This window comes from Onychostoma macrolepis, chromosome 03 (assembly GCF_012432095.1).
Source record: "Onychostoma macrolepis isolate SWU-2019 chromosome 03, ASM1243209v1, whole genome shotgun sequence".
NCBI lineage: Eukaryota > Metazoa > Chordata > Actinopteri > Cypriniformes > Cyprinidae > Onychostoma > Onychostoma macrolepis.
This window is the reverse complement of record NC_081157.1, coordinates 26,733,724-26,750,529: the sequence shown is the minus strand read 5'-3', so window position 1 is coordinate 26,750,529 and position 16,806 is coordinate 26,733,724. Positions and strand designations below refer to the sequence as shown.

Here is a 16,806-nt window from a genome sequence, read left to right as displayed (position 1 = left end):
TTAATCAAGCGCAGTCATGCGTACAAGTATACCACTCCATTCCCCACAGGATACTAAACAATCAATGACCCTACTTTAAGACTGCAAGGCTACTATCATGCTAAACTGTCCATATTTCAAATCATCACAAATGGGTTTCTGGCTATCGTCCATACTAGCATCCATTTTTAAGTACTCATATAACAATAAGATAATAGAGCATTGATAATAGAGCAGGGGTCTCCAACCTTGCTCCTGTAGAGCTACTGTCCTGCAGACTTCATATCCAACCCTGCTCCAATACACCTGCCTGTAATTATCATGTAACCCTGAACACCTTTATTAGCAGGTTCAGGTGTGGATGGAGCTGAAATCTACAGGATGGTTGCTCTCCAGGCGCAGGGTTGGAGGCCCTGCTAATAAATCATTAGCAAATTGTACTAAAACATAGTTTTTGGCCCTATTCTATTCTAATCCTTTACAGTCAACAGTCATAAATTTTTAGTTTATAATCCAAAATATTTGCTTTTCTGTTGCGTGTGTGAGCAGGTATGAGGTAATGCAGTTCTGTTGGCTGCAACCTGAGCAGAGGCCTGTTGTGGAGGAAGTCCATCTCCTGCTAAGCTACCTGTGTGCTAAGGGTGCGACTGAAGCTGAGGAGGACTTTGAGAAACGCTGGAACTCTCTCAGGCCAAGTCTGGGCTCCAGCAGCTCTCACAGGACACCTGCACCTGAAGTAGCCTCTTCTACTTCTTCTTCATTTCCTCTGCTTGAACACTTCTCTATGGCAGACAGCTTCCAATCTGAGAATGGGGATGATATATTGACAGTAACTGAGACCAGCCAGGGGCTCAACTTTGAGTATAAATGGGAGCAGGCACGAGCTGAGCAGCCCTACTGCTCCTCTTCAACTAGTGGACCATTGGGAAAGAATAATCCCCATTACCAGGATGTGTATTACCCTCTTAGCAATTCCACGGGTAGCTGTAAGGGTGAGAGCCTCCCTCTTGGGGTTTCTCCATCCTACTATGAGTCAGACCATCCAGGTGTGGTTCCAGTGCTAAGTGCACACAGCCCCTCAGTAAGTAGTGAGTACTACATCCGCATCGAGGAGCCAGGTGAGTGCAACATCAACTTAGAAGACACTAATCTTGATTACAGCCCAAGACTTGAAGCCAGCAACAGTAGCTTGTCCTCTACAGGCAGGAGGAGCCCAATTGGGTCTCTGCCAAACACCTACTGGTCAGCAGCTAAAGAACCCAACAGTAATGATTATGATTCAGATAGTAGCCTAACCATGGAGCCACTCCAAAGAAGAGTTCCAAGCTCGGTAGAGATAAACCAGTCAGAAGTTTATTTTTCTTCCGATGACAGGCATAATTTACAGTGTGAACAGTCACCTCAAGCAGGGCCAGATGTTCATTTGATAAGAGGGCATGGTTCAGACACTTATCAGCAGAGAAGAGGGTCGGGAAGCCTCTGCCATAGACTGGAGGTGGTAAAGGAAAGCCCACTTGGAGTTTCAGTCTCTCTTAGTAGTCCCAGCTTGGCACATTGTGACCCATACCTTGAGTCTAACCAGAGAACTGTAGAAAGAAGTATGGCCAATAAGACCTATTATGACATGATGGGCCCCTTACAAAAGAGTGTGCCCAGACCCCACTACATGAGCATTGATATTGATGCCGGTGATGGCCTTCTTTTGGGCAGGGGGAGTGCTGATTCAGAAGATGATGATGATCTGTTTTCTCAGAACATGTTAACTAATTGGAACTCCAACCACTCAGCAAACAACAACAGTTTAAGCGATCGTACACAAGCTGTGGGTTTTCGAGATGCATACCTTGATTTACGTCACCCGACACCCTCTTCTCAAGTCGGGAATTTGAAATCAAGAGTGTTGGAGACAAGCAACAGTTGTGCATATAATTCTATCGATTCTCTCAAAGACCACTCATACATGGAAGCCACGGATAGTATGTCCTCTAAACCTAACGCTGACTCAGAGGGTGGTGAATACCTACATTTAAGCCCTGAAAGTACTCAGGAAGTTGAATCATCTTCCAAATGTCATTCTGTCACAGAAAGTCAGCCTATTCTTTCACGGCAGAAGAACATTGCTCATAAACATATCAAAAACAATACATCAGACTTCCATGTAGGAGGTTGCAACAGAATGAATCCACCAACTCTTCCATCAGAGCTGGTAGTGACTAAAGAAAACGAGTTGCTTGAGACAAGGATATCCCCTGCACAAAAACTGAAACTTGGGACAGACAGTTCTGCTGGAGTTTGTGTAAAAATGGTGTCATGCCCTACGGATCTATCTAAGACTGTCTCAGAGTGTAGCCATTTGACAGACAGCAGAATGGTGCCCGACAACTCCAGTATCATTCTAGTGGAAATTAATGACTGCAGTAATGACTGCATGGACATCCCCTCTGGAGTATTAGAAGATTATACCTTGGACTATGCAGAGGTGGGCAATATTGACCTAACTCATAGAACACTGCAGAGAGAGACTGGGTCCAGACACTGCGAGGACAATCTTGCCTCTAGCAGCAGTCCATGTGAGGCCTTCAGCCCTGATAGTTACCACACGTCCATTCAGCCGAAATCCTTAGATAGTGGCTATGACACGGAGAATAATGAATCCCCAGAGTTTATCTTGAAAGACCTTGAAGGGAATCCAGCCCTTAGCACTAGTGTAGAATCAGACGAGTGTGACATGTTGCTCCAGATGGACCTAGATGAAGATGTCAATGTAATGCTCCTGCATCCATCCAGCAGTCATCTACCACTGATCAGCCTTGGTGAGAGGAATCAGTACAGAGACTCTGCTTATTTTTCTGACTATGACATGGAGAATGACAAGAGCCCTAGTGAAGGGGTTCACCTGTTCTTCAATTGCCAAGATGAGGATGATGCCTTTGATCTCAAAGCAGAAAAGGAGGGCTCAGAAAAGTCATTTGGGAGAGAAGGACGTAGCATGGAGAATGAGAAGGGAAATGACATATCTGTGCCAAAGGACAACAGTGCTGCCCTTAATGCTAAACAATTGTGTCTTAAAAAGACAAACCCAAATCTCTGTCCATCACCTGCATCGGTTCCAATGATATCTATGCTTTCACCCTTTCCTCCAGAGATGGGGGGTTGCTTGACCAAGGAGTCAACTCCAGATGATGGTATTGGGCTGGAATCTGATCACTCTGGAGAGGAACCAAACTCTGAATGCTACTCTTCCACAGTGTCTGAAGGTTCTTCCTCAACACAGCAGGCCTCAGGTGTGGAGGAGCAGGCTAACGGAGACACCAGAGACTTTTCCTCAGCAGAGTCACTAGGCTCAGACTCTACCATAGTAGACTTCAGTGGTGAGATAATCCAAGCAGAGGAGCAAGAGGCCTGTAACAGTTTGGACAATCCGGAGCTTCCAATGGAAGGAAACAACGAGGAAATGGAAGATTCAGTGGAAGAAGGTGGCATAGGTTCAGCACTTTCAAAACCAAAGCGTGATGAATCCTTGGAGAATATTCTTCCAGCCTTGCCAGAAGACTTAGATGTTCCAGCTCCACTGGGGAATGGAGAGGAGGCGGATGAGGAGGATTCAGAGGATAGTGATGAGTCTGATGAAGAACTTCGTAGCTACAACATACAGGAGCAGAGTGATGAGAGCGATGAAGAGTTCCCTGTGGTGCCTGTCATTGTGAGCGATCGTAGCAGTGCACGGCATCTACGCAGCCTGCTCAAAATGCCCTCCATACTTACACAGTCCTTCTGCGATGAGCTGGAGAGCAAGAAAAAAGCGGTGTCATTCTTTGATGATGTCACTGTGTTTCTGTTTGATCAGGTTTGTAGAATTATCTCTTGTAGCATTGAGCTAGTGCGTTGAGTAGCATGTTATTTTCATTTCAGAAAAATACTAGGGGTGGAACGGTACGCATATCGAACCGTACGGTTCACGGGGCAAATTCCAAATGGAAGTGATCATCCCTGTCCCCTTGGGATGATTTCCTCATTATCTTCAGCCGAGATGTTCCCGTGACACGGTGTGCATCAGCAGATGTCGCTGTTTTAATATCATAAATGTCTTTTTATTGTTGTTAGCATAACTGTTGCAAATGAACATACTTTTTTTTTTTTTTTTTTTAAAGGTTTTTGCTATATAATAAATAAAAACTAATATGTATACAACTTTTTAAAATATAAAATGTTATTTTATTTTTTTTATGCCGGTGTCCATCAGCGAATCTGCAGATTCCAAATTGATTCCAAATGACTAAATAATGGCAAGCACGTACCCTGCTCACTCTAAAGTCCCCACTCCAAGGGGACAGGGATGATCACTTCCATTTGGAATTTGCCCCGTGAACCGTACGGTTCGATACGCGTACCGTTCCACCCCTAAAAAATACATTGATTTGTGCAGTGCTAACTGTTAATATGACTCACAGCCTGTGACTTGCTGTGTATCAATTCAGGAGAGCCCCACAGGTGAGCTTGGGGACTACAGTTTTCCTGTGGAGGAAGAACCCAATGGCCAGGCTTCAGAGGTGGAGCTGCCACGACCCCAGGATAGGGTCACTACACCTGAGGATTCACCAGGAAGGAATGTCTCAGAAGAAAGTGAGTGTTCAATAACAATTCCTGGGTATTACCTCTCGTTTAGTGACATTTCACAAGCCTCTCACCCTAAACAGGTGGGGCATTTCAGTGGCAAGATGATTTTCCATTGATTCAAAGCCCTTCAACATCAGAACCTGGGTCTGAAGAGATCGCTACACCACCCAACTCTCCCGTCAAGTCTCCAGATGAAAAACCAGCACCACTGCTTTCCCGATTTAGCGTCTCTCGTTTTTCCATTACGCATGTGTCTGACTCTGACATGGACTCCATTGGAGGTCAGTTCTGCATAGACTACGTTCACACTGCAAGTAAATGTGGCCCAAATCCGATTTTTTTTGCTCACATGTGACTCAGATCTGTTTTTGTCATGACAGTGTGAACAGCACAAACCACATGGAATCTGATCTTTTCAATTCCGATTTGTGCCACTTCCTTATGTGGTACTAAATCCGATACAGGTCAGATGTTTTGCAATGCGACCGCAGTGTGAACAGTCATGTCGGAATTCATGCGACTTTTACGGCACTCTAGATCGACATTCGTTATAATTCCGCGCTGATGGGAGACATTTCAAAGATTTCACATACCTAAACTTATCAAGACAATTTTAATCAGTGGACGTTTGATTTATCAGTTCAGAACTCATAAGTATTACAATGATAACTCTATACAAGCAAAACATGAGGGCTCGTATCATAAAAGTTTCAAAACTCTGCTCTCTTTTGTCACATCCTTGTCTTTATTTTTCATATTGCCTGCTGGCTTTTGCTGCAGATCACACTATAAATAAAACACGTTAATTGCTTACTTTATGTCCTCCGGGTTTACTTCCATATGACAGTTTGCTGCGCAAGTGTTGCCAAATCCACAGTTTCCCCGAGGAGTTAGGCCACTTTCTCCACTGTTGCTGCGGGTTGTTTTTTAAATTCATGGGTTGATACAACCCCACTAACACAATATTTACCCCTGAACATGATTGGGCTAGTTTTGGACTAGTTTTGAGAAGCAATTGGGCGGATTGTTGTTGTTAAAATCTGGAAACCCTGTTTGTATTGTTCTTTTGCGCATGCGGGTCAGTTCAGAACAATGATCTGTTCACACTGGAAATCTGATATTGGCCACATTTAAAACAACAGTGTGAACAGCTGTACAAAAAAAATTGGATCTGAGCAAAAATCGGAATTGAGCACTAAGGCTCGCAGTGTGAGCCATAAAGACATGGTTGATACAGTTGAGAAACATTAGGTGCTAGATCTAATGATTTTACATTTGAGTTTATTGCTGTATGCAGGGTTGACATTGAAAGTTAACTAGCTCTCTCTTTTTGTCACACAGGTAACAGTGAGAATGGGGCCCAGGAGTGAAGGGGTCATTAACTCATTTAATTGAAGAGGTGTTTAGAACCCGTATGGTTTGATTTGGTCTCATCAGACTGTGGGCTCTCCTGTATCGCTATATTTTTGTTCTTTTAAACGTGCTGGACAAAAGGGTCCTGTCAACCTGATATGCTGTTTGGACACAGTGCCTCATATTGTAGTGGATTAGCCAGCCCTTCCCTTGTGTTCCTAGACAGATGGTGGTTGAGTGACAGTTTTTTTGAGGACAACAGTTATAAAAACTGAAGAGGAGATCTGTATAACAACATATTTATTATCTATGTATTACAACATGAGGTATGAAGATTATAACTTATTTGCACAATTCAGTATCAGTATCATGCTGAAACCATCATTTGTTTTTTTACACATAACATGTAGGAAACAATATAAATACAAGGCTGCTCTCCTCATTTGCTTGTCATGCCCCATACCGTCAATATGTGGTTTAGAGTCTGAAAGATCTGTCATAGTGCTTTACATTTTTCAGGTTGACCCAATGATCTGCATAAAAATAGAGTTACAAGATGTTCTGCCCTCATAAAAGAAATACCCACGTTTATTATTGAGGGTGCAAAAAATTATATACATACCGAGCCCCTCACTACAAGCTGCTCAAAAGTGATGTTTTCTATATTTGACCACTTTTAATTAAACTTTAGCTCAGGGGTGTTAAGGGTATGGTACAAAAGTAGATATATTAACAATATAAACCATCACACTTAAAACGTCTTCATACAGTCTTAAACAGTGTTTTGCTTTATTTTTAATGCTGAAGAACTTTCATAACAACTACCTGCACTTTCATTAATGACTTAAGATATATCTTACCCCATAATCAAGTACTTCATCAAAATCAAGATCTTATTTATATATTATTAAAAGTGCAGTTTAATCATTAACACTTCTTATCTGGTTAGATCTTTAAATCTCTAGATCAGAATATCCAAAATATTTATGGATGACAGTGATGCATTACAGTACTTGTGCTGAGAAGCAATGACAGTATTGCAGGAGAACAGATAATAACCAGCTATTTTTCCTTCAACTATTATGGTAGCATGCATATATATGATAGCTCACATATGGGTCATTCCTGTTATGCAGCAATTCAAACTTTCAGAAATATAAGGCACTTAAACACTTTAAAAAAGCTCATGTGCTACATTCTGTGTGTTCTGAGGTCAGTAACTTTATGTGAGAAATAGAAGAATTGCAGTTGTCATTTAAGACATCCAAACTTTGGCATGGCACAGTCATAATGCTTCTTGACTGCAACTGTTTACATGAGTGCAAGATTTCACTGTTATGTTTATAATTATCAAGCGATTATAATAACGATTTCAATTTCACTCTGTTCTTCACATAAAGCTACTGTATGACTTCGGATGAATTTAAATAAGCTACATTTATGATACATCTATGGTGCTTTGCCATATATGGAGCTGTAGCTCAGACATTCAATTCTTTGTGTTCCAAAACTTGAATTTAATATATCATCCAGGGGCATGAAAATAAGAGGAAGTGTAAGAGGAATGACCCTGGGGGTACTGATGGTGATAAGTTTGTTGGTGCTTGTCAGGATCAGAACTTTAGCAAGTCCATCACAACAATCAGTCATGATTGCTGAATAACTTTTGCTTTGAATCCGAGAGCTACAGGAACTGATTTCAGGATAAACCAGCGGGTTATCAAAGTTACAGGTGTATACTTCACAATTGTGGTACTCAAAGACACACAACCAAGTTAAAGAGAGAAGAGTGACCATCTCGTCTGTGAACAAAATGTGTTACAAACAATAACGGCAGCTCCTGCAGATCTGATCCTCCGTCTGTGATGATGCCTTGTCTCAGAAGTGTTATTTTTGTCAAATCCAATAACAAATAGATGTTCAAAAATATACTACAAAACAATTCAGATGGTCCAGACGGCATGTGGGCCTCATGTGTTTCTACAAGTTTCTCTCAATATATTTTGTCTTTTGTCCCTATATGATCTGAGGTGTAACACCGAGAAAAGTTTTGACCTGTTTTACACGATGATCTGTTTAAATGTAACGTACAGCTGTACCTGTCATGCTCTGCCTTGAATCACTGGAGCCCATACACATTTGTGCCAATGCTGTAAGTCACAATCACTGCACTTGTACCCTCGCTTTCTCGCTGTATGCCTTTCAAGAGTTTTATACTGTGCTAAACCTTGCGGCAGTAGGTACTTTTTCTCATTCAGAACATCAGTGCTTCATTAGGCTGGTTGTGGTTGCCAAAGAAAGGTCAAATTAAAGTGTACTGAATGTTGAATGTAGCGTTGAGGGGAAAAGTCTGTTGTTACTGCCTCATAGACGTCGAACCGTATGTCCTCACGACTCATGCCTACTGTACTATTCTAAAAATAAACCAAGCTATAGTTTGTCCTTGTGCCTGTGACAGTTATTAAAGATTCCTTATATATATATAGTGCTGTCAAACGATTAATCACATCCTAAATAAAAGATTTGTTTACATAATATTTGTGTGTACTATGTATATTTATGTATATATAAATACACACATGTATATATTTCTGAAAAATGTTATGTTTGTATATTAAATATATTTATATATAATATAAATTATATGAATGTAAATACTTTCAAAATATATACTGTATGTGTGTGTGTATTTATATATACATAAATATACACAGTACACACATGTAAAAAAAAACTTTTATTTTGGATGCGATTAATCACGATTAATCGTTTGACAGCACTAATATACATTTACATATATAGACACACGCACGCACGCATGCGCCCACACGCGCGCTTATTCTGAGACCACTAGTGAAAATGCTCGTTTTGCATTTTTGTAGTTTGTGAAAAGACCTATTGGTGATGTTTTACAGCATGTTTTGAGATGATCCAAAGATCCAGCTTGAGGTTAAATGGAAGAAAATTAAATCATTTCTAGGTTAAAAAACTAAAATCCCAGATTTTTAGTGAGATCTCAGCCGTTTGAACCTATATAATTTGAAAGTGCAGCAGTTCATGATACTTTTTTATTTCAGAAAAGACAAGAATGTTCACATACATTTGCAGTCCATAAATAAGAATAAACAGAAAAGCCAAAACAAAAATAAAACATTATAAAATTGGTTTTAAAGCTGATCAGACACAAAATCTTCCATTCTATCGAAGAATCACACAACAATCCCACCTTCCTCACACCATCCACAGTAGATGCCCTAATTTATAAAACATGCAATTCATAGCAGTATCTAAACTAGCTGATATTGTATTTTCCTGTAACACTTCGAAAATCAGTGGTTATACTGCTCTAATACTTTTCAGTCCCCCAAGCAGAAACAAAACAAAAGATATATTTACAGAACCTGCAATTTAATATTTTCACTATTATTCAGCAAGTCTATTTTTGATATTTAATAAGCAGTATTGCTCAGTATGTGGAAAAGCAAAAGCAGCAGGTGAAGACAAATAAACCCCCTTATATATCTATAACAGTCATTTAAATTTCTAGGAAAAGAACAAAAAAAAAAAAAAGTACAGTAGAAGCAAATAATAGTACAAAAATCAAATGGAACAACAAAATATCACAAAGCAATTCCCTTTACTTACACCAGTGGAGTTACAGATATTCAGAACCACACTGAGCACAGAACAGCAGGAAAAGGCACAGTTCCTGTGTCGGTGCCACTTGCATGAAAAATTGCACTATATATTGCATCTAATATAACTGTACAGATCTCTGCAAAGACAGAGATTCACAGAGGCATCACTAGAACTTTAGCAAAGCACAGTGGTCTGTTTAATACAGAGCGACCACAGCATCAAGATCCCTGCGAAGAGGTTTCATCAGCTTTCTGAAATGAGTGATAGAGGCAAGTGCCACAAAACATACACAACTGACAGAAAAAGAAAGGCTTCCCAATAGAACTGCATTTATAGAAATAATATCTACCAAATTACTCACTTTTTTACATTTTCACATTCATTCAAATAAAAGATCTCACGTTTAAACAATCAGGCGTACACTTTACCTCCAAAAAAAAAAAAAAATGTACACTGACATTTCGGTTGTGCCTGATTCGTTAATGAAGAAAACCATTTAGAAAAGCTTTTAACTTTTGAAATACGTGAATTGGTGGATACAAATACCGTTAATTATGTAGCTACAGAGTTAAGATCATTAATTTAATCCTTTAAGAACTCAACCAGCTCTATCCTCCGTGCCCTGTGGGTAAATGCATGTGCTCTGCCTCCGCATGCTGTTGCAATGACACAGACAGAACAGAAGAGGGCGACAGTGCACAGGCCACTGCATGGCCCCTCTAGTAGTAGAGAGGAGCGGATCGGTCGTCCATGATGCTTGGCCTGAGGTAGACCTCCAGGGAACGGTCACTAGATGGAGAGGGGGTGGAGAACAAACACGGTCAGTACGCCCACAACACGGCTCGCGCTAGTGACCCACTGAACTCTACGACACATAAACAGCTCTATTGCACTTTGATTTGGGATACAGAAGAAAGGCACTGCTGAAAGGCATACAGTGATTCATTTGACATATACTTATGAACAGGTATCTGGAGAAGAGTCTATGAAGGGTGTTTGGAGCAGGCATGCAAATGGAACAAGACATAGTTACTTCTGTCAGCATTGATAGATGCATGCAAGAGTTAGATTCGGGGTTACCTCCAGCGCCAACACCATTTCCTGGCAACCTATGACCTCTCTGGCTGGTGCGAACTACAGCTCACACACAAAAAGCCAAGGACCAACCAGAGAGGCAGGTGGCGGCATGAGACGAAACAGCTGTGAAGCCCTACTGCCTGTTTAAGCCGCACAGCGAATGAGAGTCGAAAACAAAATCAAAATGAAAAGAATAAAAGAAAGGGCATGATTGGTTTGGCTGAGCAGCGATGGAGGCAGGTGACTTACGGAGGTCCTGCAACACTCAGAACCGGGACAATTCAGGACCCAAACTGGAAAGTAAAGAGAGTCCAGGGGTTTGTACCTGAGAGCTCAGCTCAGACCGAGGCTATGCATGGCTACATTTCCACCGCATTCACATGATTGTTAGTGTTGCGTACGATGGCCGTACAGTAGGTTACTTGCTCTGTGACATGGCGCTTTTTTTTTTGGACTGCTCATGGATGACGTCACAGTTTTATGTTCGTAGATGAGTCAATAACGCACTTCTAGAAATGACATGGGTTCAAAATATAGTGCAAAATGAAAGGTCTGCCCATAGCAGTTTGGTTAGGAGGTCCAATTAGTAAAGAGATGTGTATGGAAAACAATGAACTCTTGAAGAGCACATTTCAATTTCAAACCCTTCACAGTTCTTTATCTAAAATGCATGCTTATAAAAAAACTGACACGTCTTATATACATCTCAAACAGATCAGATCTTAGAAGATAAGGAGAAGAAAAAAGGCGAGCAGGCAAGCACAGACACAGAAACACGGACACAGTCACATATTCATACGGACACGACGTCATGATGCACAAGTACACAAACTTTATGCTAGATTAGAACTGTGTGCTCTTCAGGTTCGTGAAACGTTGGTCTCAAAAGATGACATTTTATTTGTGGACGACCCAGTTGAGCATGTCTTGTTGGTATGGGTGCAAGTGAGAAAGCCAAAAAAACTAAATATCAACCATTAATGGCCCAAAATTGCTCATGCCATATTTATTTGGCTTATTTTCAAATAGATTTGATCAAATAATATATCAGTAAATAGCATCATAAAATATGAATATCACATCACAATAAAGGTCTTTTCTGCTGAGTTGCTTGTAGGTGTGCAGCACCCATTAAAGCTCAATGCAAAGTCTTGCAAATCCAAGATGACAAATTAAAAATCATCAGAAGCTCATTTGAACAAATGTTTTATTAATATATAGATATTTATTTATTCCTTTCGTAAAAAGTCACCATACATTCAATGTCAATGTTCACTATGTTCCTCCTCAGCATGCATATTGTGATTGTTACACTGATTTCTTGTGCATTTTTCCTAGTTTGTCTATTTTCCAAGAAAAAAAAAAAAGAAAAGAAGAAGAAACAAAAGAACATCAACACAGCGAGGACTACACCACAGCTCCAGAGGATCTGTCAGTCAACATCCTAAAACTGCATGGAAACATACTACAATGGGAATGTTTTAGAGACATGGGCTGGTAGCACTTCTGTATAGGCTCAGAATAGGCTAAAAATAATATATTCACAAGATATGATACATAAATGTGTAACCTGATTGATATTCACAAAATAAAAATCATATATTCACAAAGGCATAATTTAAAGAGACAGTTCACTCAAAAATGAAAGTTCTGTCATCGTTTACTCTCCATCATGTTGACTTTGTTTTTTTTTTTTGTTACCTGGAAGGACATAAACCTCTCAGGATTCATTAAAAGTATCTTAAGGTGTGGTTCAAAGATAAACCAAAGCAAAGGATTTGGAACAACGTGAGGATGAGTTAATGATGATAGTCATTTCATTTTTGAGTGAATGGTGCCTAAGGCCCTTTCACATTGCATTTCATTTCAGTGTTGTCCAATGCATTGATCTCCAACTCTCAACTTGATTGACTGAAGAGGATGTACTTGATGAAATAAATAAATTAATTAATTAATTTTGCCATTTCAAATCACTATTTTACCAAAAAGTGAATTTTGGTATTTTTTGGCAAAATGTATTTTTGAACCAAAACGTCTCTCAATCACTATTTTACCAAAAAGTTAATTTTGGTATTTTTGCCAAAATAAATTTTTTACTCAAAACCTCTCAGAAAAGAATACATCCACACTTAAATTCAAAGTTATCCATCAGTTCATGAGTTTCAAAATTTGTGAACACACCATTCAAAGGAATATTTGAGAAACAAATTTTGTGAATTAGGTCACACATTTATGAATCATACTGTCAAAATATTCATTTTGATACTATTCTGATCCCATACTTCAAGGTGTCTGAGGCAGGATAACGGGATATTTTTTTGGGGAAAAGGTTTCTGCTCAGAGCACTTTTCTTTCATGCATGTAGGGTGAGCGGACACGTGCCGGTCTGGACGAACAGCACAGTCCCACCCGAGGATTTTGAAGCTCATGCGACCTTCACTCCAGTTTCATAGGTCCATTCTCATTTGGCACTTGTTTAATGAGGGAAAATTTCGATTTTCCTTCCAATTGTTCCAATTTCGTCGGTGAATCGGAGGAAAATCTAAGCTTGTTGCGGCACAAAGCGACACAGCCTCTGGACCAGAGGAGCACCAGGTAATACATGAGGGATTCACAAAACGCAAATGCTCTTCAAAAACACACAGAGAGAGTACACTCTGCACAACTAAACCACAAAGAAGAATAAAAAAAAATAAATAAAAAAAAAACATTCCTCATTTGGCATGAGGCTCCCATTACATCTGCTTAGAAAAACACTCAGCAAGAGCTTCGGAATGAGGAGAGCTGCTCCAAAAGACCAAATTTGCTTTTCTTTTGGCACTTTTACATGAGGATGTCATTTTAAAAAAACAACCACATAGCAAAACTTGTGCTCATGCATGAAAGACGGGAAGTGGTAAGCAGTCTCTTTGGAGTCCACAGCGATGTCATAGCGGCGTCACTACAGGCGAATCAGAGTCCGTAAAGCAGCGAGGCGAGCAGTTGGACTGCGTTCTGGTCGTTCTTCTCAGAGTTCCCCCCCGACCCACCACACGCGACCGTCACTATCGCCCCGGCAAGACGCAGGGAGGAAGAGAGGACAGAAAGGAGGGATGAGACTGGCCCCTTCCATTGGAGGAGGAGTGTGTGGAGGCAGAGCTTAAGAGGGGAGGGGCTAAGGGAAGTAGGGGCGTGGCCCCTGTGCTATCCGGATCTGTGTCTGATAGTCTGTCTGTGTTCACACTGTCGAAATCAATTTGCCATCGGAACTGTGGAACAAAGAGAGAAGGAAGCTTGCCAGGTCGGACACATTCAGAGAGAAATGAAGAAAAGACAAGACAGCCACAAATGGGCAGGAGTGAAGGCTGTAGGGGGGCTTATTCCTCATCCTGTCTAATATCAAACTACACAGCTACTGAATGTGCCATGAGACATTAAAGTGCCTTTTTCAATTGACAACGATCAAATTGAAAAGGCAAAGGGTCAAAATTGGTAAAAGGTCAGGTCAAGATGCATCTTAAAGCTATCTAGAAATAATCTGGTTTAACTACAATTTACAATCTACAACATAAATCATTCGACTTGTTCCTTAAATCAGGTTCACAGTAATGCATTTACAATTGATGTCTATGAGGCAGGACATTACGGTTCACACATACTTCTACAAAAATATAGAAACATTACGTGATACCATCTCATAATAATCTTATCTATGCAAAGTTATAGTAATACGCTGCTGTTTAAAAAATTGGGGTCTGTTATGATTTTTAAAATGTTTTTCAAAGGTCTCTTATGCTCACCAGGGCTGCATTTATTTAAGCAAAAATACAGTAAAACAGGAATATTGTGAAATATTATTACAATTTTAAATAATTGTTTTCTATTTAAATATATTTCAAAATATAATTTATTCCCATCTTGCAAAGCTGAATTTTCAGCAGCCGTTATTCTAGTTATTCACATGATCCTTCAGAAATCACTCTAATATGCCGATTTGCAAATTTTTTTTATGAAAACCATAATATATATTTTAGCATACTTTGATGAAAAGAAGTTTCAAAAGAAGTGCATTTATCTGAAATAGAAATCTTGGTAACATTAGAAATCTCATTACTGTCACTTTTGATCAATTTAATGTGTCCTTGCTGAATGAAAGTATTCATTCCTTCATTAAAAAAAAAAAAAAAAAAACCTTAATCCCAGTAAATTCTGCTACCAGAAAGGGCTGTTGAATAGAGACAAATATGTCAACAGGAGTAACACTGATAATGCATTTTGCTTTAATTTAATTTATCTGTTTGAAAGAAAGTACAAGCTTCACATTTCTACATTTAAACCCTTGTAATGAACACATTTTCATTGTAAGTGCATTACTGTACACAGTTTTTATAAACTGACGGGTTGATATGAAGCTATTGTCTGCTCTCCATATACTTGCAATTGTGCTGAACCTGAAACATTTTTGTAAGTGAACTGAATCTCAACTAGAGGCTTCTAGAGACAATGAGTTCAGGGTACACAGACTATGAGCAGCTCTGATCCTGACCTTAATGGATCACACACACAATGAGGTTACAGTGAGGTCAACAACGATGCATCTCACAACCCAACAGCTCATTCACTCCTCTCACAAAAACAGACAGACACACAACCTTCTCGTCGTCAAACCATTTACAATTCTCTGATAAAACAGGGTTGGTCTCCCAACAAATATCAGCACTACATTGCACATTTAGCATAAGCAAGCAAGAGCTAAGAAAGGGAAAAAACACAGATATTAACTACTATTCACTAACAGAAGTATAATTAGCAGTACAGTTTTGGCATTTTGGGATAAATTCATAAAACTGATTCATTATTAAATGTTGTCATTTCTGTTCATTAAGAGCCGATCTTACCTTGTGGCAAACTGACTGTCATAATCCTCTAGCGCTGGCTGGAAGTCGTAAAAACAACATTTCAACGCGGCTTAGAAGCTTATTTCCAGGGAAAATATCCAAGGGTGCATCAACACAGTGTATTAAAGGGACAGTTCACACAAAACACTAACCCTGTCATCATTTACTCACTCTCACATCGCTGCAAATGGAACATCATGTTTATAATGTTTCAATTCTATTTTCCTACAGTGACAACAGAATGTAATCAGGGGCTTTCAAAATGAACAAAGAGCACCACAAATGTGGGCTGTACAACTCTTTTGAAGTCATACAATAGTTTTGTGCATTGTTTTTAAATAACAAAACCTTCCTCTTTACTCAAATATCATTAAAAAACCCAACCCAGGAAGAAATCCACCAATTTCTGCAAAATGATACTATGTTGCTTCTTGCACATACTGCAAAAATTTCAAAGTCAAATGTCCAGTGAGTGTCGCTAAGCGCATTCAGTTTTATTCAAATCTGCCAATGCTTTTACTTGGTTGTTGTGCATATCGTGGCAATTGGGAAATTAAGTGTACAGTGAGTTTATTCTCTGTCTCGTTTGGAAAATAATAACTCTAAAGCTAACCGATACTGCTAACAAAAAGCAAACATGGGGGGAAAAACACATTTGCTGGCTAACCTTGCCATTTCTTAAGGCTTTGGACTCTTATTGTGACTCTTGTTTCACTGTACTTGCATCCAAACTATCCACATGGCAGGTGCACTGATGTACCAGGTGAGCTACCGAGCAAGTTTACTATCCCAGAAAAGCCATGCATATGGAACTGGTTGTGTGATGCAAACATCAAAATGTATTAGTTTACAAATCATGAACTATAGTAAAAATGTTTTGAGGTCATAGTATTTTGCAAGGAACTGCACAATAAGTCTATATTAATCAATAATCTGCCCCTGTAATCACAATTTGTGGGAAAGGGAATAAAAGTTGCAGTGAATTGTTGTTTCTCTGATGCATGCTTTTGCGTTCCACCGAAGAAAGTCATATGCGTTTGAAGCAACATGAAAGTGAGTAAATTATATTTTATTTTAGGGTGAACCATCCATTTAATACGAAAATCGTGCATGTTAATAGAAACCCCCATGTAGTAATCTTTACAGAGCAGATTAAAGAAGAGCTGACGCATAGATTAAGCTTTAAGCAGAGTCGAAAGAGAAAAAATCCCAAGAAAGGAGACATTAGTGAGAGATTCCTGTCTAATGCTAATATGTGTGTGTG

At 39.6% G+C, this 16,806-nt stretch overlaps 2 protein-coding genes across 10 annotated transcripts in view; one reads left to right on the top strand and one right to left on the bottom strand.

Moving 5' to 3' along the window:
- The window catches only part of aatka (apoptosis-associated tyrosine kinase a), a 56,413-nt gene extending 48,022 nt beyond the window's left edge, over window positions 1-8,391 (top strand). For 2 of the 3 annotated variants that reach the window (XM_058770256.1, XM_058770258.1), the window contains 3 exons: window positions 529-3,826; window positions 4,458-4,602; window positions 4,677-8,391. In XM_058770256.1, coding sequence (XP_058626239.1) covers window positions 529-3,826; window positions 4,458-4,602; window positions 4,677-4,951 — 3,718 coding nt within the window. In that variant the 3' untranslated portion in view covers window positions 4,952-8,391. The remainder of the gene's footprint in view (window positions 1-528; window positions 3,827-4,457; window positions 4,603-4,676) is intronic. The other variant, XM_058770257.1, reaches the window with a different exon arrangement.
- Window positions 8,392-9,003: 612 nt separating this feature from the next.
- Window positions 9,004-16,806, bottom strand: part of baiap2a (BAR/IMD domain containing adaptor protein 2a) — an 88,635-nt gene continuing 80,832 nt past the window's right edge. For 2 of the 7 annotated variants that reach the window (XM_058770265.1, XM_058770266.1), the window contains one exon: window positions 9,004-10,377. In XM_058770265.1, the coding sequence (XP_058626248.1) occupies window positions 10,375-10,377 (3 nt within the window). In that variant the 3' untranslated portion in view covers window positions 9,004-10,374. The other 5 variants (XM_058770263.1, XM_058770260.1, XM_058770264.1 and 2 more) reach the window with 5 other exon arrangements.